At 48.0% G+C, this 27,031-nt stretch overlaps 1 protein-coding gene across 1 annotated transcript in view; it reads right to left on the bottom strand.

The window, feature by feature from the left end:
- The window catches only part of LOC130916107 (receptor-type tyrosine-protein phosphatase beta-like), a 31,530-nt gene extending 8,377 nt beyond the window's left edge, over positions 1-23,153 (bottom strand). Inside the window, exons 1-18 of the mRNA XM_057836539.1 lie at positions 22,667-23,153; positions 14,666-16,326; positions 14,024-14,279; positions 13,654-13,929; positions 12,894-13,160; positions 12,458-12,724; positions 12,123-12,386; positions 11,791-12,054; positions 11,462-11,725; positions 11,136-11,399; positions 10,807-11,076; positions 7,787-8,050; positions 7,337-7,603; positions 5,709-5,993; positions 5,356-5,634; positions 4,944-5,087; positions 4,271-4,487; positions 4,112-4,206 (exon numbers count right to left, since the gene is read on the bottom strand). Of these exons, the coding sequence (XP_057692522.1) occupies positions 4,112-4,206; positions 4,271-4,487; positions 4,944-5,087; positions 5,356-5,634; positions 5,709-5,993; positions 7,337-7,603; positions 7,787-8,050; positions 10,807-11,076; positions 11,136-11,399; positions 11,462-11,725; positions 11,791-12,054; positions 12,123-12,386; positions 12,458-12,724; positions 12,894-13,160; positions 13,654-13,929; positions 14,024-14,279; positions 14,666-16,326; positions 22,667-22,724 (5,662 nt within the window). The 5' untranslated portion in view covers positions 22,725-23,153. The remainder of the gene's footprint in view (positions 1-4,111; positions 4,207-4,270; positions 4,488-4,943; positions 5,088-5,355; positions 5,635-5,708; positions 5,994-7,336; positions 7,604-7,786; positions 8,051-10,806; positions 11,077-11,135; positions 11,400-11,461; positions 11,726-11,790; positions 12,055-12,122; positions 12,387-12,457; positions 12,725-12,893; positions 13,161-13,653; positions 13,930-14,023; positions 14,280-14,665; positions 16,327-22,666) is intronic.
- Positions 23,154-27,031: the final 3,878 nt, after the last annotated feature.

Here is a 27,031-nt window from a genome sequence, read left to right as displayed (position 1 = left end):
TCAGGGAAAGGACGAGGGGAACCTTCGCTACCTCCCCACACCCGCCTCCACCATCAACCCAGCAGTTTTACGCCGCAATCGGGCAGGTCTTTGCCATCTGGTGACGGGTTCACCTGGTGAACGTAGAGCGAGCGCACCCCATCCCTCCCGTAGCTCCGACAAAGGGGCCGCCGCCATCCCGCCGGGACCTAGGGCGGTCCCCCTGACCATCCACGCCCCCCATTACTCGGCCCTCTGGGAAAGCGTGCCACTGCCCCCTATTGCCCGCCCCCACCATCGCCCGCCTGTCCGGACCCCCGGCCTCCGTAACCCCCCAACCGACGCCGGACCCCCATGGCCCACTATGCCCGGGGCAGGAAAGCCACCCAGAGGGTTGTCTGTTTTTCGAAGGAATCGTTTTGTTTTGAACGCCGTTTTTCTTGAACCGCATTAAAATGATGAAAACATCACTGAAAATTATAAGAAGAAGAAGCTAAAAGTCAGCGTAAATGATGTTGCAATTCTCAGTTTTAAGAGCTTAACCAGCTTTATAAGCTTGATTTTTCTTGCCCTCAGAAAGAGGTTGGGACACCCCAGTTTTTTTCTGAATATAACACAAAAATATACATTGGACTGTAAATGGGATACATCTTAGCCAGAGGTTGCGCTAGACTTTTTCGTTGTCTGTCATTTTGACTGACCGGGTCATAAAAATCCGGTCATAATCTATTTTGACCCGTCACTTAAATTTTTAAAATGATGATAATGACATTGTGGTGACTAGAGCTGGGAATCTTTGGGCACCTAACGATTCGATTACGATTACGATTCAGAGGCTTCGATTCGATTATAAAACGATTATTGATGCACCCCACTCCTTTTTTTAAATTTTTTAAAAATTTGTTTTGTACATTAGTTCCAAAATTGTTCAAAAATCCTCTCAGGCTAAACCAAATTACTATTTCAGTATCAAGTTAACATATAGCAGTAAACAAATATACAAAAATAACAGTAAATAAAAAACTCCAGTAGGGCTGCAGCTATCGAATATTTTAGTAATCGAGTAATCGACTGAAAATTCTATCGATTAATCGAGTAATCGGATAAAACAAATATATTTTTAGGTGAAGAGCAATTATAGATTTACATGAGAAAACAAGACATTTTATCATTTTCAGTCAATCAATGTCTTTATTTTTTATGTATATTGTTGAAAACAGCGAACAATTGCATCTCAGATGTAACTAGAATTTAAAAAAAAAAAAAGACTAATTCACTGCTTTCACTCAAAAAACCTTTAGATCTTATTTACAATATATATATATATACTGGACTGTCTCAGAAAATTAGAATACACAATATTCTAATTTTTTGAGACAGTCCTGTGTATATATACAGGACTGTCTCAGGAAATTAGAATACACAATATTCTAATTTCCTGAGACAGTCAGGAAATTAGAATATTGTGTATTCTAATTTCCTGAGACAGTCCTGTATATATACACAGGACTGTCTCAAAAAATTAGAATATTGTGTATTCTAATTTCCTGAGACAGTCCAGTATGTATATATATATATACACACACCTAAAAATGCCTTTACGCTTGATAACACACATCACTTAAAAGTTAGGATTTTCCCCCACGTTTTTCAATTGAATTTCTATTTGTGTCAAGCCATTTTTAAGTTCTAGTTAAGGTCCTGATAGGATTTTGAGTTTTTGCACTGTTCAAAATAAATGTATGATACAGGCTGTATTGGAGCACATTAGGGACTAGTGCTACTTGGTGTTTTATCCAGCAATGACTACTGAGCTAAAATTGATAGTTAGCATTATTGAGTTTTTATTTGACACCCTTATCACTCCACAACGCTATGTTATGTTAAAGCCTGTATGTAAGACACGTTAGCCACGCATCGAAAGTGGTTTTAATTGATTGAAACCTAGCCCTCCGCAGGGCTAACGTAAGATGAGCTAGTAGTGACAGTAACGTTAACCTTATATATTAGCGCTTAGCGCTTTTTATTAGCGCTTAGCGCTCTACTGCTTTAAGATGGCGGCTGTTTGCTAACGCTGCCCAGACGCGGCCTAGTCTGTCATTGCGCATCTAGTTCAACATACATGTGATCTCTATGAGACTTACCAGACGCTAGCTGCAACTAATGTAGCATGTGCGGGCTAGTATTTAGCAACGTCGGCGTCGTTTGTAGCGGTTGTCGGCTGCAGTAAGTTTTTTTTTTTTGCTTCTTCCTCTACGCACGTGACATCAGCGCGTTGTCCCGCATTAAAAGTAGTCCGAGCAAAACGTGATGCTTAGAGCTGTCAAAATAAACGATTACTCGAGGTGAATAAAACTACTCGGATCAGTTTTTAAACTCGAGTTACTCGAGTTGCTCGAGTATTCGTTTCAGCTCTAAACTCCAGTCCCCATTCTATATCAGCAGCTTTAAACTACTTTCAATTAATTTAATGTTGTGAATCAACCGTTAAAGTTGTTAAAATTGCTCCTGTTATTCCATAATTTCTCTTTTGTCTACTTTCAACATGTGAAAGTTTTAAAACTATTTTAAAGATAGATTCAAGTCAATATTTTACCGATTTAGGAGTATTTTAGATAAAAAGTTAATTAGGTTCGCTTGGAAGGTTCGCAACAACAGCCTTGCAGGGAAGTGTACTGCTTTAAGATGGCGGCTGTTACTAACGACCGCATCTAGTTTTTTGTAGATGTGCTAGTAACGATACCGAAGCTATAATGCATCTAGTCCTATATATCTACCGTAACATAATGTGGCTTGTAGCAGCTTTTCGGCAGCAGTCAGGTATGTTGTTGTTTTTTTTTTATCTCGTGGCATGAGTTGAGCTAGAGCCGTGAGTTGAGCATTGGCGTTACCCGAGAAGCATGATGTTTAGCTACTCTCGCTCCGTCCCTAATTGCGTACCGAAGACCGCGCGGCGCGCTGAGTGTGTCGTACTTCTGCTTTACTTGGCATATTTCAATAATCGGAATTTGGATGTTTGTGAATCGTTCTCGAATCTTCCACGGCCGAATCGCGAATAGTCTAAGAATCGGAAATTTGGCACACCTCTAGTGGTGACCCTTTGTTTGGCATAATTCACCTTCCGTACTTGTGTGTCCATTTGGCCGAGCGCGTTACCGGCTACGACAGTCACGTGACAGAGACACTAAGAGCCGCGCGCGGTCCCCTCACTATCCACTCGCTCTCGCTATATGATTGGCCGTAGAGTGGAAATGCTCTCCCGTGAAATGCCTGTTTAAAAATGTTCCCGTTGTTACTTCTTGCGTTCGCTTATAAGTGCCCATTTAAAAAGGAAAAGCGATGCATGATACTACACACAGAGCATATTATTAACAAATGTTAAAGTTGTATAATCATATAGCGAGAATAAGAAACGTCACTGACAAGCGCAGGCCCCCGCCAGTGGATAGTGAGGGGAATAGGATCTTAACATTGCACACCGCTTCAACATATTCAATAGTATTTAGTTTTCATTCATTTTAAATGAATATTCTGTCCGAACAAGCTTAACAGAGAATCTACACCGTGCCATCACACATCAAGCAGATGAATATGTAACTTTTTCTCCGCAGTGACAAAAACAGCTGACTGTGGCCCCAGTAGTTAGGTAGCCTACCATATGTAGCATATGGAACAATGAAATGAACAGTTCACCTGCTGTGGCCTGAACGTAGTCTCACACTTTCCTCCTGGTGCGCATGGACTTGAATTGCGTGCCCGCTTGTGCAGTCCCTGTTTTTTCACCTCTTTTATCAACACCATCGTCGTTTTGGGGCTTTTTGAAGAAACTTCGGACACTCAGTTGCCTTGACATTTTTCAGAGTAAGGCCAACGACGTCATGCATCAAGAGAGACAATAGCTAATTAATATGCTCACTCGCCACCCTGTGGTCTGGGGTGTGAATTGCAACCGGTCAAAATGACGGATGGACTTCAGTTTTTTCCGTCACCGTTTTAAAAAATCGGTCAACGACGGAAAATATTGGGTTAACGCGACCCCTGATCTTAGCTTGAGCAGAAGTGCTTTTCATCGAACTGGGCGCGTTTTGCGCCACAATCGGGTCGGTCTTTCCCCATCCGGCGACGGGCTCACCTGGTGCCGTTCGCACGGGCAGAGACAGGACGGTGTCGGCGTACAGAGGCGGAGATTCGCCGTCGAACGCCCGCGTGAAGGCTCGGACACTCAGCCTGAAGGACGACACAAACGCCCGCTCAAGTCGTCGGATGGGGACGGGGCCGGCGGCGGCGGAACCTGTAAGCGGTGCCGGCTTTGAGGGGTCCGTCGCAGAAGCCCGGCCCGTCGCGGCAGGACCCTCCCAGGGCCTCCGCCCCCGCCCCCACCGTGATGTCGTCACCGCAGCTTTCGGCGGCAAACAGAGACGTCTGGTAGGACCGGACGGACACGTTGGACGCGTAGTCGGTGTAGGAGGGCAGAGGGTGGCGCCGCTCCGGCAAAACGCTGTCCTCGCCTTCGGAAAAGCGACACCGCAACATATTTGACACGTGATCATAAGGGGGTGAGCACAAAATAATGATGTGCTCATAAACCAGGGAGGTCCAAACTGGGGCCAAACTAGCAAATGATGAAAATATCATTGAATAAAAAGCTTGAGTTCAGTCTACATTCTGCTGCACTTCTTAGCTTCAACACTAGACGGAGCTAGTTGCTTCAACAGGAGTCAAACTGTGTCAAACAATGGCAGCCAATGAGTTCATACTCTAAATTAAATTAAACCAATATATTTTAAAAGCTGTTTACCCAATGGCCCGATTTCTGATGACCTGTTTGGATCCTCCCCAAAAGATTTATCAGAGAAGTTTGGACACCCTAGTCATAATTCATCAAGAGTTGCACACAAGGAAAATCAATTCATACGCACGAATCGTCGTCACGCTAAGAGCGAGCGATCGTGAAAGCTCCCCACCTTTGGACTCGGTGACCACGACGCTGAAGAACCTGACGGCGCCGTTGACGTCGCTGAACCAGCTGCGGTTAAAGCGGAACAAGATGGACGACTCGGTCGCCAGCGCCGACGCGGCGTCCACTCGCCTCTGGGGTGCCGGAGGACCTAAAGGCGGTCCGTCTTATGTTAACCCGTTTGTCACATTGCATCATTTACACATTCCAAAATTTCAGGAAGCGAAGGGGCACAAAAGGCTTTCGCCAACAACATACCGTTTGGCCCGAATTTGCCAAAAACGTGCATGTATTTTGCATGACATGACAACTAAGGGGGCGGAACCTTTCCTAAGGGTCCATTTCAGGGTCAAAGCAAGAGATTTAGGATCTTTTACTGGCCCTCAAACAGGAGAGAACCTCCCGGTACGGTTACTCACGGTCGATCATGGTGAGCACGCTGTCCCGCGCGGCCTCGCTGGCGCTGGCGTCCGACATGACTTTGACCGACACGGCGTAGCGTTTGTGAGGCTCCAGCGGGCCCACGACGTGCTCGGCCCGCCCCCGGTCGGCGCGCCTCGAGTACGCCGGCGTCCGCGTGTCCTCACGCACGCACTCGATAGCGTAGGAGTCAAAGTCGGCTTCCGGGGGCGCCCAGGAGCAGGAGACGGACGAGGAGCTCCGAGGGCGGCAGCGGAGGCCCGTCACGGGGGACGGCTCTGCGGAAGCGGGAAATGGGGATGAACGTCCGGCGACGCCCGTAAAACCGGTCGACGGTCCGAAGGGACGCTACTGGTGCGGACGCTACGCCAGACTGGAAGGCTGTAGGAGGGCGGAGCCTCGCCGCCGGAGCTGACGGTGCGCAGGCTGACGTTGTAGAGGCGCCCGGGGAAGAGGCCTCTCAGGATCCGGCCGCCGGACGCGCCGCTCTCGTAGGGGTTGACCACAAAACCGCGGTCGGGCGGCGTCCAGCGCACGTCGAAGTCGTCCAGGTCGCAGTCCGCCGGTGGGGTCCAGGTGACCTCCAGCGTGGTGTTGGTCACCCCTCCGAACAGGATGGAGCTCGGAGGTCTGGGAGCTGAAAAGTACCAACATTTTTTTTCAAAAATGAACCCCGTCGGGCACTGCCATTGACGGCGCTAGACGACAGTTAGACAGGGAGTCGGATGAAATTAAAATGAATAAAATCAGAAAATACAATTGGGTTATGAAGGGAATAGTATCTTTTCTCCTATTTACTGTTTGACTGTTTGTATTGTTCTAGCACACCCAATGAATAGCATTTTGTCATAGTTTAAGAAAGACCAGCAGAATATATTTGATATCATAAACAGTTGGACTTGAAATGATTAGAATTTGCAGCACCAAGATAATGGCAGAACTGATACAGGACGCCTTCTGACCACGGAAGCCCAAAGCACGTGTCATGCAGATGACTGAGCAAGGTTGACGCTGACAAGCAAGTGGTAGGCAAGTCATCTACAAGCCCACTTCTGCACCACCAAATTCCGCGATCAGCTCTACCTGACAGTCCAGAACAAATGGCGGGACATCTCGTCTTCCCTCGAGGAACATCTGAAAACGAGGAACCCGTGACTGAGAAGTGGACACTCAGCACTCACGTGGCGCTGAGGTGGAAAATCCTCAACTCTCATCGCCCTGACAGCAGTAACGCCCGAAACCCTCCTGCCCAATCCGCACAGAGAATAATCCCTAAACAACGCCCAAACACACCCTTCTTCCGGAACACAGCCCCTCTCACCAGAGCCTTTAAAAGACTGAATCTTTAACTAATCGTTGTCATTTTTCTCAGCAATCTTTTGTTGACTTGTGATATGGTGACCCTCCATCCAGTTTGCCTCCACGCCGGGGTCTCTCTGTGCTGTATGATTGCTGCCGACTTGTGTGTTCAAAGTCTTTTTCCAGTTTTTAAAATGGAGTCAGTACAAGGGGTTAAAACTAAGGTGAAATCTGGCCTCTGGGCCGGGTTGTCGGGATTCCGCCGGGCCCGGCCGTTGGAATTGCGCCAGCGCGGGTCTCACGGTTCGTCTGGCGTGATTCCGGCAATCTGGCTAAAAGATCAGATTCCTTCAATGAAGTTGTCAATATTGAAGTTTGTTTTTTGTTTTTAACGAGCAACTCTAGCCACAAATGGTTGACTTTTGAATATCCGGCCATTGGTCCATTCGGTCTTATTGAATTGGAAATGAAGGCAAATTTATTCATCGGTGTACAAGCGACGGACGAAACCGCCCTCGTTCTTGAGGCGTCCAATCAATGGGCGAGAGCCCTGAGAATGAAACCACCTGGACCAATGAGAAAGTTCCTTGGCAACGCTATCATTGATTTGAGCCACGGCAAACGCGGCTGTCGTTTTTAGCCACTTGGAAACGGCGAGGCCGACGACGGCGAAGGTCTCACCCGTCCTGGCGTGCACGCTGGCGCCGTTGGCCAGATCGCCGCTGAGGCTCAGGACATCCACTCGGTAAAGCCGGCCCGGCGTCAGGCCGCCGAAAAGCATCTCGACGGCCTCCGAACCCAGCCTCTCCTGCGCCCGTGGCGACCCGTCGGGGGCGGACAGCGACACCCTGTAGCCGGTCACGCCGCCCTCGCCCCGTCGCCACGACACCCGCAGCCGGTCGCAGTCGCGGCCGCTCTCGGCCCGCAGGGAGGTGACGGCGGACGGAACTGAGGAGCATAGGTAATATGTCAAAACAAGTCAGAAAAATGTCGTTTTAGCATGCACGCACGCCGTACTTTTGAATCATGAAGAAGAATTGCGACTCTTACTCGAGTGAAATATATAGCTACTCTTCGCACTCCTGCTGACGGAGAGCGAGGTAAAGGCGCGGCGGTACGCAGGCTACTGACCCGTGTTGACCCAAATGCTGGTCTGTTCGGTCATCTGTCCGCTGCGTGTGACCACCGCCACTTGGTACGCAGAACCGGGCGCGAGTCCTCGAAAGGAACAGTCCAGGGCGGACGACGCGGCCCGGCGGCGCTCGCGCAGAACCCCGTCATCGCCGCGCAATAGGATGTCGTAGGAGTCTAAGTCGCCGGTCGGCCGAGACCAGCGCAGGGACAGACTGGTGCTGTCGTTGCTTTTCAGCGACAGCTGGGTGGCGGGCGCCGGACCTGGCGGGAAGGAGATGTGGCTCTGTCAAAATCCCGGAGTAAGGGAGCTAGCCGCGCTAAAGCGCTTTCCGCTCACAAAATGATGACGGTAAAGCTTTTTAGAGGCCAGCAGAGTTTCCCTCTCGTCTCCCGGTGCCAGCAAGTATTGCACCAATTTTTCCCTCCCCAAACCGATTCCGAAACAGTGGTATGAAAAAGTATCTGAACCTTTTGGAATTTCTCACATTTGTGCATCAAATCACCATCAAATGTGATCTAATCTTTGTCAAAATCACACAGATGAGGAAAAAAGTATCTGTTTTAACTAACACCACCCAAACATTTATAGGTTTTCATATTTTGATGAGGATAGTATGCAAACAATGACAGAAGGGGGGAAAAAAATAAGTAAGTCAACCATCACATTTAATATTTGTATTTCAAGCAGATGCTTCCTGTAGTTGCAGATCGATCAGGACTAATCTTGGCCCATTCTTCTCTACAAAACTGCTGTAGTTCAGTCAGATCCCTGGGATGGATCGCTGTCTTTAGGTCATGCCACAGCATCTCAGTGGGGTTGAAGTCTGGACTTTGACTTGACCACTGCAGAACGGGTATTTTATTCTTCTGTAACTATTCTGAAGTTGCCTGGCACCGCTAGACTATTCCCCCTGTATTTTTCAAACACTGTGAGAAATAGTCTGGGACCCAGCCCATTAATGGCCTCTCGAGCAAGCACAAAATCAACCGTCCAATCAGATTAGTTTATTTGCGTGACGTGTTCTTAACGAGTAACGTCACTCTTCCGCGCCGAAAGTCATCTCTACAACAACACAGATGGCGAACGGAAGAGCCGAGAATATGTTCCAGTCCGCGGTAAAACCAGTTTTAAATGACCCAAAACGCATCGACACAAGTCATTGACAACAGTCAACATGGCTCGCGCTAGCCATGTTGAATAAACTTCCCCATTCTCCGCTCACGCTGATTACTTGTCGCTTTAACAACGTCACGTCTGCCCGTCGCTGATTGGTCCACTCCGCTGTCTGTTTGCTGTGCCTTGCTCCGCCCTCGGAATTTGACCGCGGGACGGTCGCCAGACTCAATCGCTGGAAGAGCGGTGAGTCTGGTATACCAGGCAAATTCTGAAGTTGATTTACCTCTGTGTAATGGATCATTGTCTTGTTGCAGCATCCATCTACTTTTTAGCTTCCACTTTCTGACAGACAGTTTTCCTGCAAAACTTTTGAATTCATTCTTCCAAGAATGACTGCAAGTTGTCCAGGCCCTGAGGTAGCAAAACAGCGCCAAATCATGATGCTCCCAGCTGCTGGACTGAGTCAGGGATTTCTTGAAGTCTTTAGCAGACACTCTAGGGTTCTTTTTTCACCTCTCTGAGTATTCTCTTGGCGTCATCTTTGATGGACGGCCACTCCTTGCGAGAGAAGCAACAGTGCCAAACTCTCTCCATTTGTAGACAACTTCTCTGACTGTTGATTGATGAACATCCAGACTTTTAGAGATGGTTTTGTATCCTTTCCCAGCAAATCAACAATCCTTGATCGCAGGTCTTCAGACAGCTCTTTTGACCGAGCCATGATGCACATCTCATCAAGACAATTCTTACCAGGTGTGTGTTTTATAGTGGGCCGGGCCGCTTTAAACCACTCATCAGTGATTGGGCAAACACCTGACTTAAAATGTTTGGTAAAAATGGCTTTCAATTGCTCTTTAAGTCTCCTTAGGCAAAGGGTCCACTTACTCATTTTTCCCTCTTCTGTCATTGTTCCGCATGCTATCCTTAATAAAATATGAAAACCTATAAATGTTTGGGTGGTTTTAGTTTGTAAAAGGCCAATATTAATGAAGTGCATTTTTTATTATATTTGTGAACGATTTTTGCTATTTTGTAAATTGTTCATAAATTGTTTGGACCAATGCTGCGCATATTTAAACGACGTAACATCCGTTTGTCAATCAGCAGACAGCCGCGTCTTGTCAACGCAGGAGCCGGTAAGCTCGCTTCCTTGTTGAGTTACGATATCTACGCTTTGTCTTTTTTACCATCTACAAATTCAAACTGTTATTTGATTTAATCAGCTGACGTCAGCTCAATTTGTCTTGGAGCGGCACTTCCGTGTTCGGGTTGATTTGCACGCCTCGGAGAGCGCAGCGAGGTATTTTATTTGTTTGGAATTGTTTGATAACCGATCACTGTGAAATGTTCATTGTTTTGTATTGAATTTTAGTTTCACGGTGTCGTAAGGACTGTTTGGAAAATAAAGAAACCTTGCACATCAGTCGATCTCACGTCGTCATTCCGAGGGGCTGCTACATAGTTAAAGACACTGTTTTTCATCGGTGTGATTGTGATAAAGATCAGATCACATTTGATGGTCGTTTAATGCAGAAATGGGAGAAATTCCAAAAGGTTCAGATACTTTTCATACCACTGTACCTGGGCTTGTGGTATTTGTCGTATTGGTTGTGGCAACACGACGGTCGATGATAGCTTTGCTCTAATGGTTGGAATATCGGCTCACTTCCTGTTGATTTTGAGGCACTTTGAGGTCAAATCCTGTCGATCGTTTTGGTGTCACTTTTATCTGATATCGGTCACTTCTTGTTGATTTTCAGGCATTTCCGGGTCACTTTCTGTTGATTTGCTGGGAGTCACTTCCATTTTTTTGGGTGCGCCAATGTAGATTTTTGCAGATATCGGGGCACCTTCGGATACCAGTATCGGCGCAACACTCGCACTAACGCTCAAATCTTACGTGTGCGAGCTCGGGCGCTGACCCCGCCGCTCTGGACTCCCCCGCTAGTTGTCTTGACTAGGACGTCGTAGCGCCTTCCCGGGGTGAGACCGTCAAAGGTGTGGCCCGCCAGCTCGGCGGCGAGCGAGGCCTCGGCGACGACGCTGCCCCGCTCGTCGAGAAGTTGCAGAAAGTAGCCGTCGCGCACGCCCGCCGCTTCCCGCCAGCTGGCTCGCAGGCCGCCAGAATCCTGCGGGTTCTCCAGCCGAAGCTCCGTCACCGCAGACGGGACTGAGGGTACCGCGAAGAGTGAGCGGTACCGAAGAGGCGCCCGCGGAACGGAACCTCACCTGTGCGTCCGCTGGCCGTTTGGTTGTTAGAAAGGTCGCCGCTGAGCGCCTGAACCTCCACGCTGTACAGCTGGCCTGGCCGGAGCGAGCCGAAGAACACCTGATTCTGATGTTTGGGAACGGAGCGCGCGTCCAGCTGCCGGTTCTGTCCGTACAGGACCACCGCGAATCCGTCCACGTCACCGAGGCCGGGCGTCCAGCTCACTGTCAAACTGCTGCCGTCTCCGCCGTTCCTCACCTGGAGGTTCTCCACCTTGCTGGGAACTGAATGGGAAACCGTCGTTAACAAAAAGCAAAACAAATAGCTTTCTTCCGCTTTGCCTGACTTGTGCGCCCTTCGATGAACTGCGTCCTCTGGTCGGGTCCGCTGAAGGTGGACACCAAGACCTTGTAGAGCCGTCCGGGCGTGAGCGAGGTCACCAGGCACTCGTTCACGGCGCCGCCCAGCGTGAGCGGCGGAAACACCTTGGCGTCGTTGAAGAGCAGCCGCACCTCGTGGTGGTCCACGTCGCCCGGGGCCGCCTCCCACGCCACCAAAAGCTCCCTCGAGGTCCGACGGGCGACCCGCAAGGAACGCACCGCCGCCGGAACTGCGCGAAGAAGCGCGTCAGGGTTCTCTCGCGGCTCGCTCGGATCCTTGCGGAGAGACGCTCACGAGTGCGGCCGTGGGTGGAGGCGCCGGCCTCGTACTCGCCGCTCCAGGTACTGACCACCACCGCGTAGAGTCGACCCGGTACCAAGCCGTCAAAGACGCACTCGTTGCGGGTCCGGGACACGGTCTGATTCCGTGGCGTGGCGTCGTTGTGACGGATGGACACGCGGTACAGGTCAAAGTCTCCCGAGGCGGGACGCCAATACACCTTGAGGGAGTCGTCTCGGGCGCCGTGGGTAGCCGTAGGGTTCTGTACTTTGGAGGGTTCTGCGCGCGGACAAACAAAGCAACGTGAGGCCTCACCATTCGCGCGTCGTCCGCTCCGGGGCACTCACGTGTCCTCCCGAGTACGGAGGTGTCGTTCTGGAAGGTCCCGCTGCGAGCGCTGACGGTGATGTTGTAGAGGCGTCCGGACACCAAGGAGCTAAAAAAACACTGGTGACTGGATTCGGAGACCGCCAGCGTGTGAAGGATCTTGTTTCTGTCCCTCAGGGCCAAAAGGTAACTGTCCACCTGCCCCGGAGCCGGTCGCCACGACACGCTAAGGAAATCCGTGCGGCCGTTGTTACTGACGCTGATCTGACTGACGGCAGCGGGTACTTAAGGAAGGAAGAGGAGAGATTCCGCTCATAACGGGAAGAGCCGCCGGACTCCAGAGCGACGGTCTTACCGGTGCGTCCTTCGGCGACCGCCTGTCTGGACCGGCGTCCCGCTCGGACCGTCGTCACCACCGCCTTGTAAGAGGCGCCGGGCCTCAGGTCGCCGAAGCTCCAGCTCGTGGCGTTCGCCGGCAGGCTCCGGTTCTTAATAACGCTGCCCTCGTGGACCAGCAGGACCTCGTACGAGTCGGCGCCCCCGCCGGCCCGCTCCCACTCGGCCAGGAGGCTCTCGGTGCTTCCCCAATTAGACAGGCGCAGTCCGCCGACCTGAGACGGCGCTGAAAGGGGGGACGCCGCAAAAATAGAAACGCCGTGGCCCGGAGCGAGGGCGACCGATTAATCATCCCTTCCTTCCCGTTACAGTCAGGATTTGCTTTGGGCTCAATTGCCCTCCCGCTCAAAAACAAATTAAAGGACGCCAAAAGTCAATCTAAAAAAAAATCTTACCGGTCCACACGTCGACGGAAGAGGAGCTATTCTGATCGCCGCTCCTGGTTATCACCGTGATCGTGTACAGACGCCCTGAAGCGAGGCGGCCGAAGGCGCACCCCGAGGCCTCGCGGGGGAGGAGGTTCCGAGCCGCCGTCGAGTCGGACCCGGCCGCCCGGACCGTCGCCGCAAAGCCGTCCCACTCGCCCAAAGGAGGCCGCCACAGGACACGGACGGAGGACTCGTCGGCGTGATGGACACGAAGCTGCCGGACGGGCCCGGGGGCTGAAATGCAGAAAGGGGCGAGAATAGCCTAAAGGCGAGCCAACGTGTGAGCCCGCCGACCCTATTTTTTCCCCCAGCTTTTTCACGCAAGGCAGCACAAAGAGACATACAAAAGTGGCGATTTTTGATCACTTCCTCTTAGTTGCGGGGCTCACTTCCTTCTTACTACATTGGCTGCCATTGACGGCACTAGGCGTCCAATCCGTTTTGAATGAGAGTGAACGACAAATTGCCGAGAGATTGCAATGGTAGCTTTGCTGTTATATGTGGGTCACATCCTGTTGATTTGGGGGAATTTCAGGGTCACTTCCTGTCAATTTGGGAGCATCTAGGGGTCACTTCCTGTGGATATCGGGAGACTTCCTGTTGATTTGGGGGCATTTCAGAGGGTTTCCGGTCACTTACGTCTCACTTCCTGTCAATGGGATGGCAAATAGGGCCATTGGAAATTTTGTTCATCGCAAAAGAAACTTAAAAGCCAAAACAAACCCACCCAGTCGTCCTCGGCAGCGTGCCGTCGCGGCGAGCCCGCCACTGTGCACCGTGACCTCGGCGCCGTACGCGTGACCCGGCACTAAACCCGTCACGTCGGCGGGGAACTCGTAGCTCCGACTCAGAGCGCCGATGCTTTCGTTGGCCAGAACGGCCGACCCGTTCCGCAGCAGCACGCTGTACTTGTCCCAGTCGCCGGCGGGGGAAGTCCAGGTGAGACGCAACCCGGCGCCGTCGGGAAGCGACGCTGCGGACAGCGCCGATACCGCGGCGGGAACTGAAACGGCACCACCACGGCAACGATAAATGCTATGTTGTTACCTTCCTCGACTGGTGCCGCGCTCGAAAACAAACGTGCCGCGGAAGCTCACCCGTTCGGGCCTCCGCGTATCCTACCGCGCCATCTCGGGCCGAGGTGACGGCGATGCGGTACGCGGTTCCCGGCCGCAGTCCCGCGATGGAGCAAGTCGAGTTGGGACCACAGTTGCTCGTGCTGATGTCTCCGCCCCTTACGGCCGCCGCCCTCGCCGTGAAGTTGCGGCACCGGGGGTGCGAGCTGAACGTCAGGAGCACCCAAGTCGCGCCCGCCTTCATCTGACCAAAGGTCGGCGAGCAGCGGGGATGACTCTGAAATGTCAGAACCGCGCACATGCAAAAATGTGTCCTAAAAATCCTTCCCAGGTGTCGAGTCTTTCGGCGCCACTGATCCATCAGTGGTGTTTTTCAACGGGACTTCCACATCAAAGGCATCTTAACCCTTAGAAATACAGTATTACACGCTATGCTACCTGTGAACATAGTGGTACTATTGTTAGCAAATTATATTTACCCGTGGACACCATGTGGGGGCCCTATAGCTTTTGCATTACAATTACAAACATTTGAAAAAAAAGCCCCGTTAGCAAGTGGCAAGGCCACAAGAAGGTACGTCGATCTGAAGAAAAGGTAGTTGGTTTTACTGGTAAGTTGAAATGAAAACCAGCGAAAAGGGCCGGTCAGTTGGCCCAACTTACCGGCAAGTCAGACCGCGACGGAGTTGTTGCGAGCCGGCTCGTTGTCAGGGCCATCGTGGACGTCGCCGCGCGAGCGGAGGTGGGAAGAACGGGGGCGGGAACGGACGACGGCGCGGAGCCGAGGGCGATGGCGGGGGAGCCGGTGGCCAGGGAGGTCGAAACAGAGGCAGGGGCGCCCGTGGAAGCGGCGTGACCGGAGGCCGAAACGGACACGGTCCACGGGCCGTTCGGAGAGACGTTACCGGGGGCGGACGTAGAGAACAAAGGGGATCTGGGAGTGAAAAACGGAGTGGACTCCAGAGCGCTGCTGGAAGTGTCGGTGGCAAAGGAAGCGGGAGCGGAGGAGGGCGCGCCGCTGGAAATGGCATGAGCAGAGGCCCGAGTGGAAGCGAGACCAGCGGCGGGGCCTCCGAGGCTTTTGGCGGTGGAGGCAGTCGCGCTACGGATCCGGTAAGGAGCTCCGGTTGCGGAAATGTCAAAACTCGTGTGAGCCATCGTGTTGTTTTGGGACTCCGGACCCGTGGCAGAATCCGAGATCCGAGGGGCAGCGGGAGTGGACTCCAGAACACGGATGGAAGTGCTGCTGGCAAGGGAGGCGGGCGTGGAGGAGGGCGTGCTGCTGGAAGCAGCGGAAGCAGAGGCTGGAGCAGAGAACACAGCAGAGGACGGAGCAGGAGAGGGAACGGTAAACGGACTGGAAGCCGGAACGGAGGATGCAGCGGAGGTCAGAACGGCGGAAGGACCAGAGGATGGAGCGGAGAACAGACCAGACGATGGCAGACCAGAAGATGGAGCTGAGGACGGACTGGAAGATGGAGCAGAGGCCAGAGAGGAGGATGCAGTGGAGGTCAGCTTGGAGGAAGGAACGGAAGACGGAGCAGGGGAACGAGCGGAAGACGGACCGGAGGCCGGACCGAAGGGCGGAGCAGAGGGTGCGGTGGAGGTCAGCTCGGGGAAAGGAGTGGAAGATGGAGCAGAGGATGCAGCGTAGGTCAGAGCGGATGAAGACGCGGAAGATGGAGCGGAGGACAGAGCAGAAGTCGGAGTGGAAGATGGAGCAGAAAACGGAGCAAGAAACGGAGCGGGCGCATTCACAGAACTGTTTTGGGAGGCTGGACTGCCGGCAGGAACAGTGAGCCCTTTAACAGAAGCGGTGGCAGTCACGGTAGCGATTTGGTAGGCAGCTCCGGTGCCAGAAGTTGATGTTAAAGGTGAGGCGGGAGGGTTGGCGTGAGCAGAATTCAGAGAAACAGAGTTTGTACCAGTGGCAGAGGATGAGGGCGTGCCGCCGGAAGAGGCAGACGCCAGAACCGAAGCGGTCACGGCGCCGTCTATGGCGGTCGGACCGGCGGTGCGGACGGTGAGACGCGAGGCCAAAGCGCTAGCATTAGGGGAGGCGGGTCGAGCGGAAGCACGAGCGGCAGCCGTAGCGGAGGCGCGAGTTCGGGAAGAAGCCGAGTCGGGAGTAGAGACGAAAGCGGAGGTCGCAGCGAGGACGCCGGTATTTTCTGGATTTGCGGAGGCGCTCGGCGCCGTCTCCGACCCGAGGCGGAGCCGCGCGTCCCCAAAGCCCGACCGCCACGTCCGGGCCGGGCCCGCGCTCGGGTGCCCCGTCGCCGATGACCACGTCGTTTCAGAAACAGCCCAGGTCCAAGTTTGATCTGAACGTATGCAAAGCAAAAGCATTAGCCATGCGAAGGCTCCGCGCTTTTTTTCAATCACGTTACCGTTTTTCCACCTTCAATCACAAGTCACGGAAAACCGAGACAAAATAGAAAAAACACTCCGCTTATGATGGGATTTTCTTTTCGAAAAATTGTAATAAATGTGAAGTATAAACATAGTGACGAAACATGAGGTTGATTTGCTAGCTCGTTCAGTACCGTTGACGATGATAGATGTCCAATCTTCTGTGACATGAAATGAATTTGTCCTTAGTAGACATCCAATCCGTTTGAAGATTATAGTAGATTTAAATTTCATTAAATATAAATTTGCTGTGTGGAGATACAGATCTTAGCCCCGCCCAGGTTGATTTGGGGATGTGTACTGTTGACATCTGGCCACTTCCTGTTTATTTGGGGGACACATACTATTGATATCAGGACATTTGGGGGACATTTACTGGTATATCAGGTCATTTGGGGACATTTCAGGGACATGTCCTGGTCATATCAGGTCATTTGGGGACATGCCTTGGTCATATCAGGTCATTTGGGGACATTCCGGGGACATGTCTTGGTCATATCAGGTCATTTGGGGACACTTCAGGGACATGTCCTGGTCATATCAGGTCATTTGGGGACATGCCTTGGTCATATCAGGTCATTTGGGGACATTCCGGGGACATGTCTTGGTCATATCAGGTCATTTGGGGACACTTCAGGGACATGTCCTGGTCATATCAGGTCATTTGGGGACATGCCTTGGTCATATCAGGTCATTTGGGGACATTCCGGGGACATGTCTTGGTCATATCAGGTCATTTGGGGACACTTCAGGGACATTTCCTGGTCATATCAGGTCATTTGGGGACATGCCTTGGTCATATCAGGTCATTTGGGGACATTCCGGGGACATGTCTTGGTCATATCAGGTCATTTGGGGACACTTCAGGGACATTTCCTGGTCATATCAGGTCATTTGGGGACATGCCTTGGTCATATCAGGTCATTTGGGGACATTCCGGGGACATGTCTTGGTCATATCAGGTCATTTGGGGACACTTCAGGGACATTTCCTGGTCATATCAGGTCATTTGGGGACATGCCTTGGTCATATCAGGTCATTTGGGGACATTCCGGGGACATGTCTTGCTCATATCAGGTCATTTGGGGACACTTCAGGGACATGTCCTGGTCATATCAGGTCATTTGGGGACATGCCTTGGTCATATCAGGTCATTTGGGGACATTCCGGGGACATGTCTTGGTCATATCAGGTCATTTGGGGACATTTCAGGGACATGTCCTGGTCATATCAGGTCATTTGGGGACATTTCTGGGACATGTCCTGGTCACATCAGGTCATACGTATAGGGACATTTTGAGGGCATGTCCTGGTCATTTGGAGACATTTGAGGGACATGTCCCCCTGATATGACCAGGACATTTGGGGGACATTTCCTGGTCATGTCAGGTCATTTGGGGGCATTTGGTGGACATGTCCTGGTCATATACTGTATATCATAAATGATATGATATACAATATATTTAAATTTCCATTTTTTAAAAAAGTCATTATATTATTTTCTGAAATTGCAAATCATTCTGTTTCCTGTTATACGTGTGGTTTCCTGTGTGGTTTGCTATGACTCAAGTCCAGTTAGCGGGTTAGCAAGAGCCCTAATCAATTGTAAACCTTGCCTTACTTCCTTGAGGTGCATCCAAGCACAGAGTGAATGACAAAAAGTAAACCAATGGTTCTCTACTCGTATTCTGTCCGTTTAGCCCTTGTCAGACGTTGGTGAATCATTTAGTTTGGGTCGCTGTAGCACGCGGTCACTAATGCGTGCGACCCATATGCGTCTTTAATTTATTCGCGATGCGTCTGGTTTATGTTGCAAGATTTGCATGATTTGCTGTGCTAATACAAGAGGATGTAAATTTAGTATGAGTAAAGTGTAGTAAATGAAAGTACAGTAGTACAGTGGTACCTCTACATACGAAGTTAATCCGTTCCAGGACCTTGTTTGTAAGTGGAAACGGTCGTATGTCGAGCAGGATTTTCCCATAGGAATACATTATAATTCCATGAATTCGTTCCACAGCCCAAAAACCTTCACTAAATCCTTATAAAATACTGCTGGTACTATTACAAATGGCAATTACACATAGCAAAACAAATAAATTATAAATCAAAATCGGAATAATAATCATCATTCCTGTATTAATGTAACGAATCGGGTTCTAATGTGGCGGACGTTTTTTGCTGACCCTGAACACACCGCGGGGCTGACGTGCCAGAGACAGACCGGTGCGCTTGAGTTTCACTTTCACTTTGAATGTTTTCTTCAGAACACCGTCAATTGCGGCAGACAGAAGGTGTTTTTGTTTTGAATAAGTTGTGAAATAAATGATAAAAACGTGGCGAAGTTGGCGATTTCTCTGGAGATGTTACCACAATAAGAATTGTCAGCTTAACTTATAAAGACTGGCGAACGATGGTCGGAGGAGGACCGTGGAGATGTATTGTTGAGCCATTTCACGGATGCCCACTCTACGCTCATATTTTTCTGTCATTTGCATCTTCATTTAGAAGGTAAGCGTCAACTTTTTCCTTGTTTCACCACCTGTACCAACCTTTTCTGAAACCAGATAAGCTTGTTTTTGGGTGCCAAATATACAGTATTATGCCAGTTTGCTCTTCCACAGCTATTATACGCGCACTCCCAAGCTATTATGAAGAATACAGTTTTAGCCATCATCATGTGCTTACAGGTCATTGTTCACATTCTGCTGATTGATAGATGCACACACATATATTGATTCATCATACAACGTCTCAGTACTTTTCCACCAAGCTACAGTACTTTGAGTGTAAATGTATGTTTAAAACAAAGATATCTTGCCTGCTCGGGTAATTCAATCAGGAAGTTTTAATCAGGAAGTGTGACTGTTCAATGACTGACTAGAATAAGGAATTTGCCCGACCTAACCTGCCACGTTGGACAACAGCGTTGTAACTGTATTTTGCCCATCAACAAGCCCTCAATAAAAGTTAGCAGCGCGGGAGAGTTCGGAGAGAGACATTGGTCGCAGAACTATGTCTCCTGGCTCTCCCAACCTGCAGGTTGAAAAAATGTCCAATGTCTGACTTTATCTCACCGTGCCCTGCCTTTTGTCAGCTTGTCTTGGGTAAATAACTTAGTTAAAGAACGAGTTTTAGACCCAACAATTTGTCACACAAGAAAATCCGCCGTGCATTCGTCTGCGGTGCTGCCATTGTCGTCGTATTTCGAGCATGTCGTCGGATGTAGAAACAAATGGCGAGTCAAATTTTACGTCGGATGTCGAAAAGTTCGTGTGTCGAATCGATCGTATGTAGAGGTACCACTGTATTTGTAAATGAGTATCGTGAATATCATTAGACGGTAGATTCCCTTTGCGTCAACTAGATGGCGTCGTTCGCCCATTCATTTCATCAGTCAGAATACTGTTTACCTGTTACTGAACGAGTGTATTTGACTGCGTTTCCTAATAATTCTGTTGAAATCTTATGTAAGTCATTTGGCTTATTCCTTTTCTGTTGTACACATTACTTACAGACTGCAGGCAAAATAAAGCCATTTGATTTCCACAATTCTGCCTCCACTCTGACCGGCACGCCGTCCTGTCCTTACAACCGACCAGTGTGATTTTCGTCAACGAACAATTTTTCCATGACGAAGACGAGCTAAAAACGTGTCTCGGGAGAGTGAAACATAATGAGAGAAATGCCGGTTTTCGTCCGGCGAGATGAAAATTCGCCATGGTTTCCCCTCATAAATTCACAATGGTTGACATTTTCTTATCGTATCTGGTTAGTTTAGTTTACTCTATTCACACATTTCAATTCAATGTACACACGATACATGGTCATATAGAAACCGTTCATCTATTAAGATGCGCGAAACATACACTCCAAAGAAGCTATTTAAAGCTTTTAGTGTGTGCCCAGTTGTACAGCATATACGTACAGACAATTAACTATGGAGAATTTCAACATTCTGGTTACATTGGATTTGATCCGGTGGTATAAAAAGTATCTGAAGCTTTTGGAATTTCTCACAATTCTGCATCAAATCACTATCAAATGTCAAAATCACACAGATGAAAAAAAACTGCTTTAACTAAAACCACCCAAACATTTATAGGTTTTCATATTTTAATGAGGATAGCATGCAAGCAATGACAGAAGGGGGAAAAAATAAGTAAGTGAGCCATCACATTTGATATTTTGTGCCCCCACCCCCTACCACCCTTTAGCAGCAATAAATTCAAACAGACCCTTGCTGTAGTTCAGACAGATTCCTGTGATGAATCGATGTCTTTAGGTCATACCACAGCATCTCAAAGGGGTTCAAGTCTGGACTTTGACTTGGCAACTCCAGAACATGTATTTTTTTTCTTCTGAAACCATTCTGAAGTTGATTTACTTCAGTGTATTGGATCATTGTCTTGTTGAAGGATGGATCCATTCTCTTTTTAGCTTCAACTGTCTGACAGACAACCTCAGGTTTTCCTGCAAAACATCCTTTTGAATTCATTCTTGCATTATTGATTGCAAGTTGTCCAGGCACTGAGGCAGCAAATCAGCCCCAAATCACGATGCTTCCTCCCCCATGCTTCACGGTGGGGATGAGGTGTTAATGTTGGTGAGCTGTTCCATTTTTCCTCCACACACGACTTTGTGTATAACTCCCAAACAATTCAACTTTGGTTTCATCAGTCCGCAAAATATTTTGCCAAAACCTCTGTGGAGTGTCCAAGTGCCAAACTCTCTCTATTTGTAGACTGTCAACTGATGAACATCCAGACTTTTACAGATGGTTTTGTATCCTTTCCCAGCAAATCAACAATCCTTGATCGCAGGTCTTCTTTTGACCGAGCCACAATGCACATCAGGCAATGCTTCTCATCAAGACATTTCTTACCAGGAGTGTGTTTTATAGTGAGCAGGGCAGCTTTAAACCACTCATCAGTGATTGGGCACACACCTGACTTAAGTTGTTTGGAAAAATTGGTTTCAATTGCTCTTGAAGTCTACTTAGGCAGAGGGTTCACTTACTTCTTTTTCCCCATTCTGTCATTACTGCATGCTGTCCACATTAAAATATGAAAACCTATAAATGTTTGGGTGGTTTTAGTTCAAGCAGACACTGTTTTTAAATCGGTGTGATTTTGACAAAGATCAGATCACATTTGATGGTGAGTTTATGCAGAAATGGGAGAAATTCCAAAAGATTCAGATACTTTTTCATACCACCGTATCAAATCCAATGTATGTAACCAAAATATTGACATTTTCCATAGTTAATTGTATGTATGTGCATGGGTGTGCGTATGTGTATGCTGTCCAGCTGGGCCCCTACTAAAAGCTTTAAATAGCTTCTTTGGAGAGCCCTTTTTGTGCATCATAACAGATGAACTGTTTGTATATGACCGTGTATTGTGTGAACATTGAATTAAATGATGTGTGAATAAACTAAACTGAGATACCTCCGTGACATTATTCAAAGAATCAGCATAGTAAACATACATGGCTATGAGATGATCTGTAGTTAGCACAGCCCGTAGCAGTGTTTGGTTGTGTCACTCATGTGATGTGCTGCTACACCCCCCTCCTCCACTCCATATACTAAATGTAACTTGTAGCGTTAGCATAGCCTTCTCGTTAGCATTAGCATTTAGCGTGATAAATGTTGTCTTTAAACTCTTGGAAAACATACAGTTTGTGGCACTGAAGGGAGTTTCATTCATTGAAAATAATGTACCGTTTTCTCGCTGAGTACGTATTTTCATCACGAAGATGGTGACGTCCTTGTCCACTCTACAACGATGGGCTCGTCAGTCAAGGTTCATTTGAAATTGTTGGAAACCTTTTCTTTATATATTTATTCATGGACTAAAACAGAAACGTTTTGAGTGATTTTCGCCTGAAACTAGATGAAATTTGTCTTAGTTTTCTTTGACTAAAACTGGACAAAGACGAACTCGTGTTGACTAAAATATGACTAACACGTCATTTCGTCCAAGAGATGAGGATGAAATTTAAAAGGGCTGCCGAAACAACCAACACCAGTTGAAAAATCCAATTTGTTCTGCCCAAGATGCACCTTCTCTTCCGGCGACGAGTCGATCGCCGGTAGACCTCCAAACCATTTGAAGCGGGAGGGTGTTTCGTTGGTTCGCCGCCGCCGACCCTCCCGCTTCAAACGGCGACGGCCGTCAATGGGTAAGTGGCCCAGGAAAAAGAGAAATCCAAGTAAGATCGGTGAGAAACGATACGGTGAAAACTGACCGGCGGGTGTGACGAAAGCGGTCCCGATGAGGAGAAGTAGAAGCTGAAGCGTGTCCATATTATTCTAGTCGGCTCGGACATCTCTCGTTTTCTGCCGGGAAGGGAGGCGTATCGGCCGCTGCTGTAAAGGCGGCAGGAAAAAGTCCGCCAGCGACGTTTCCTTCCGTTCAATTCTTCCCACACGCGGGCCAGGAAATTCCAGCAAACATCTCGCACGTCAAGAACGAGGCAACAACAACAACAAAAAACACTCAATAAAGCAAGCGGGACGTCACCCATCACATTTAAAGCAAATTCTCTCATCATATACCAGTTAAGATCAGTGCAGGGCACTCATTGAACTCATTGTCTCTCACTGTCCGACACGTTTCGACTAAGAGGGTTCCAAATTTCAAGCCATTTTTGTAAAGACTTTTTCAGGGCGGTGACTCGCACCTCACCGAGCAAAGACACCGCCTAAATCCTGCCTCCTCGTCCTGTCCGGCATCCTGTTCTGGTCAAGAGGAACATCCTGACATACAAGTGTTTTCTCAGTAATCAGAAGTCCAAGAAATTTCGTGTTTGTATTCTTCTCACCTTTTCACACAAAGGTCATCGTCTGGCCCTTTCGTGAAATCTCTTTGCCTTGTTGTGTTCTAACGTCACCATCACAGCAGAAGGATGAGTTGATTGGACGTTAGGGTTCCAATGTACACACGACTAGGTGGCCAGTAATGGGGGGCCATTGACGTCTAGCGCTTTTTCTCTGCTTACATTTAGTCGTTGAATGTACTTTAGTTTTAGGATGGCTTTTGATTCATTTGGAACATTGTTTTTTTTTCGTCAACAATGACAATCACAAAAATATTTAGTCGTTTTTCCGTGACGTGACGAGCTAAAAGTGTGCCGCGAGAGACGAAAACGTACCGAGACCAATGCCACTGTATGTCTAACTGTGTCATCATTTTGGTCATATGTGTGACATTTTCTTATTGTACGTGTAGTTAGTGGGCCGGCACGGTAGCCGTGTATGGCTGCGTCGCTCACGAGCCACGTGATGTACGCCAAACTCAATGGCGTCCTCTCCTGGCTTCCTTGTTTTGAATCACATGGTGTGATTTGTTATTTATCTCGCAATGTTGCTTTAGCCTCTGTGCTGAGTGATCATCACACAGTAAATTCAACTTGTAGCATTCGCGTTAGCATTAGCATTTAGCGTGATGAAGGAGAGAGTACCTTTTCTCATAGGCACTGTCTAACTGTTTGCATTATTCTAACACATTTAATATAATCAATCAGGGAATAGTATCTGCAGGGGTGAAAGTGGCCAGAATTTCTCGCCAGATCTCCCCGACGTGAAGGTCGCCACGGAGCCAGAAATGTTGTTTATTATTTTCTTTTCTTTTTTTCCAGCCTCCTAAAACTACTGAAATGCAAAGAAAACCGTTTTGGCATAGTTATTTCTATAACACATACAAAAACTGACTTTTTGTTCAAAATCGTATTTCTTTCAATGATTTGCAAAATAAAAGTTAACAAAAACAGCGATAACCCCAACCTCCATCTCTTAATTTTTATCTTCCCTCATTTCCTCACATACTAAATGCCAAATCTCAATTTTAACTACTTAAGAACATAGGATGTATATTAAAATTGAAGTTAACGTGAACATTTACTTTTCTTTTTCTTTCTTTCTTTCTTTCTTACAGAAAAAATTGTACAAATGACCTATATTATGCTGAGTGAAATGGAATATATTATTATTATATATATATCTTTACTCCACTGCATCTTTACGGACTGTAACTTCGCCTGGGACTTCCTGTCTATCCGTCCTGGGAGTGGATCTCTCCTGACTGTGGTACTCCCCAAGGTTTCTCATTTTCTCCCAAAGAGCTTGGAGTTTTTCCTTGCCGACATGGAGGGTCCAATGATGGGGGATGCCCAGGACTTCATTTATTCATCTTTGTTTACTTCATTTGCTGTTTCTGACTGTGTATCATATTGCCTCTGCAAAGCCCTTTGAGACAACCTTGCTGTGATCCAGGGCTATAGAAATAAAATTGAATTGAATTATATTTTGAAGATCGTGCAAACATGGACTTTTTGAAATCACAAGGAAATGAATAAGTAGCCTAACATAAATGAACAAATATAAGTCCAAAGTGCACATTGACAGCAAAGATGTTCTGAACCTGCCCATCAGAGCAAATAAAACTAAATATGATAAATAAGCCTCCTCAACACTTTCCTTGCTCTTCAAGATTTGATCCATTTTCTGTTGCATGGCCCTTTTTTGTCGCATCAATTCAACAAACTTTTTGCTGTTCCAGAAAACATGCACATTTGAACCAATCAGAGCTAACTATCTCTGCTGATCGCATGTCAGTGTGTAAGCCAATTGAACGGATAAATGAGTCCAGGCGTTTTGCTTTGCTGCGTGCATTCGCGCATTGACGTAATTGCAGCAGCTGTGGAAACCTTCGTGCCATCCGTGGAATAAAATAAATGATAAATATCGGTGGAAACGGATTACGCTACACAAGCACTTTATCATGCTTGTTGTTAACACTTGTGTATGTAAATCTGATGTCGGTAGATTGTTTTCTTCTTGGAGATGAAATGCATGTGTGGCAGCTTAGCATTTTCTTTTTTTATATAGCGTTTTGACAGTTGCCGTCATATTTTTTAAATCAAAGTCAACTTCATCAACGTCGTGCTGAATCCATTTCTGGAGATTCTGTCAGTTCCTTTGCTTTAATTTTGCAGTTTTAACTTTGATAAAACACTGCTTACTTCAACCGTAATTCATGTTGTTTTTTCTGAACCGGAAGTTCGAGGCAGACATTGTCCAAGATGGCGCCGCCCACATTTCACTCAGGAAACTTGTCTATACCATAGTTTAAGGAAAACAAGCAGAATATAAGGCATAAGAGCTAATGGTGCCTTCTTATCACGGAAGCCCAAAGTGTGCGTCATGCAACTGACGGAGCAAGATTGACGCCCACGTCTACACCACCAACTCTCGCAATCGGTTCGCCCGGACAGTCCAGAACAAATGGCGGGACGCCCTGTCCCAACACAAGGAACACCGGAGAACGCCAGATATCCAATGGATAACACGGCTGACAAGACTCCAAGAGCCCCTTTGACGCTGAGGTGGCAAAATCCACAACCCTCGTTGCCCTGACAACAGTAACTCCTGAATGTCCATCCACAAACAGACAATAATCCTAAACAACGCCCAAACACACCCTTATTCTGCCCACAGCCCGCCCTGCAAAGCCTTCAAAAAGACTGAATGTTTAACTAATCGTTGTCATTTTTTTCTCAGGAACCTTTTGTTGACTTGTGATATAGTGACCCTGAATCCTCGCCTGGATCCCTCTGTGCTGTATGTTCGCCGCCGACCTGAATAAATTGTCAACTTGTGCTTTGAAGCCTTTTTCCAGCTTTCAAAACGGAATCCATACAAAGGGTTAAGAGTTTGGCTTTTTGGCCGGGTTGTCGGAGTCTCGCCGGCCCGGGTCACCGGCGGTGCGGCTGGCGTGATTCCGGCAGTCTGGCTGAAGGCTCAGATTCCTTTAGTGGTGAGCATCATCTTAAACTGTCAGGCAGTTTTTTTATTTTTATTTTTTACATGCAGTTGGCGGCATCCAGGTGGCTATAATTCATTGAAAATAATGTGAATGTGTATTATCATCACCAAGTTGGCATCGTCCTTGTAGAGGCTACATTACGCACACGTCTGTCAATCTTCATTCCGAATAGTTGGAAACTATTTATTTTTGGGCAAACATTTTACAGACGCATACATTTGGAGTCATTGCTGACTGAAATGAAGCGTAATTTGTCTTACGTTTCCATCAACAAAAATTAGTTGATGACGAACGCATTTTGAAATGACTAAAATATGACAAAGACCAAGAAATATTTTGGTCCAACAGACTAAGATGAAAATGAAAAGGCCTTCCAAATCAAGGGCATAGATTTGCATAGGGACATAACATTACTGACTTTTCAGGATGCTCAAATTGTCTCCACTAACTTTTAAGCAATCTTATTTGCATAATATGATGAGTCCAGTTATATAGGTCTTTTAGATTGCTTTCTCATATGCCACTGTAAGTAATGTAAAAAGACGTCAATGTTGTGGAGGTGGGGGGAACACCACAAATTTTGCTACGGCAAGTCTGACCTGCATCAGAGTTAGCATCACATTAAACTGTGTGAACTTGCTGACCTGCAAAACTACTTGGGTCAGGCCAGCCTCCACCAGGAACAATGAAGAACAAGCTAGCCATCCCTCATTTGGATTATTCTTTACATTATATGCAATACGGTGGCTTCAGAGTGGAAGTCCCTTTAAAAAAAAATTAAAATGGG

The sequence above is a fragment of the Corythoichthys intestinalis genome, chromosome 5 (genome assembly GCF_030265065.1).
Source record: "Corythoichthys intestinalis isolate RoL2023-P3 chromosome 5, ASM3026506v1, whole genome shotgun sequence".
NCBI lineage: Eukaryota > Metazoa > Chordata > Actinopteri > Syngnathiformes > Syngnathidae > Corythoichthys > Corythoichthys intestinalis.
Note: the sequence above shows the minus strand (reverse complement) of the source record. Positions and strands in the feature narration are given on the sequence as shown.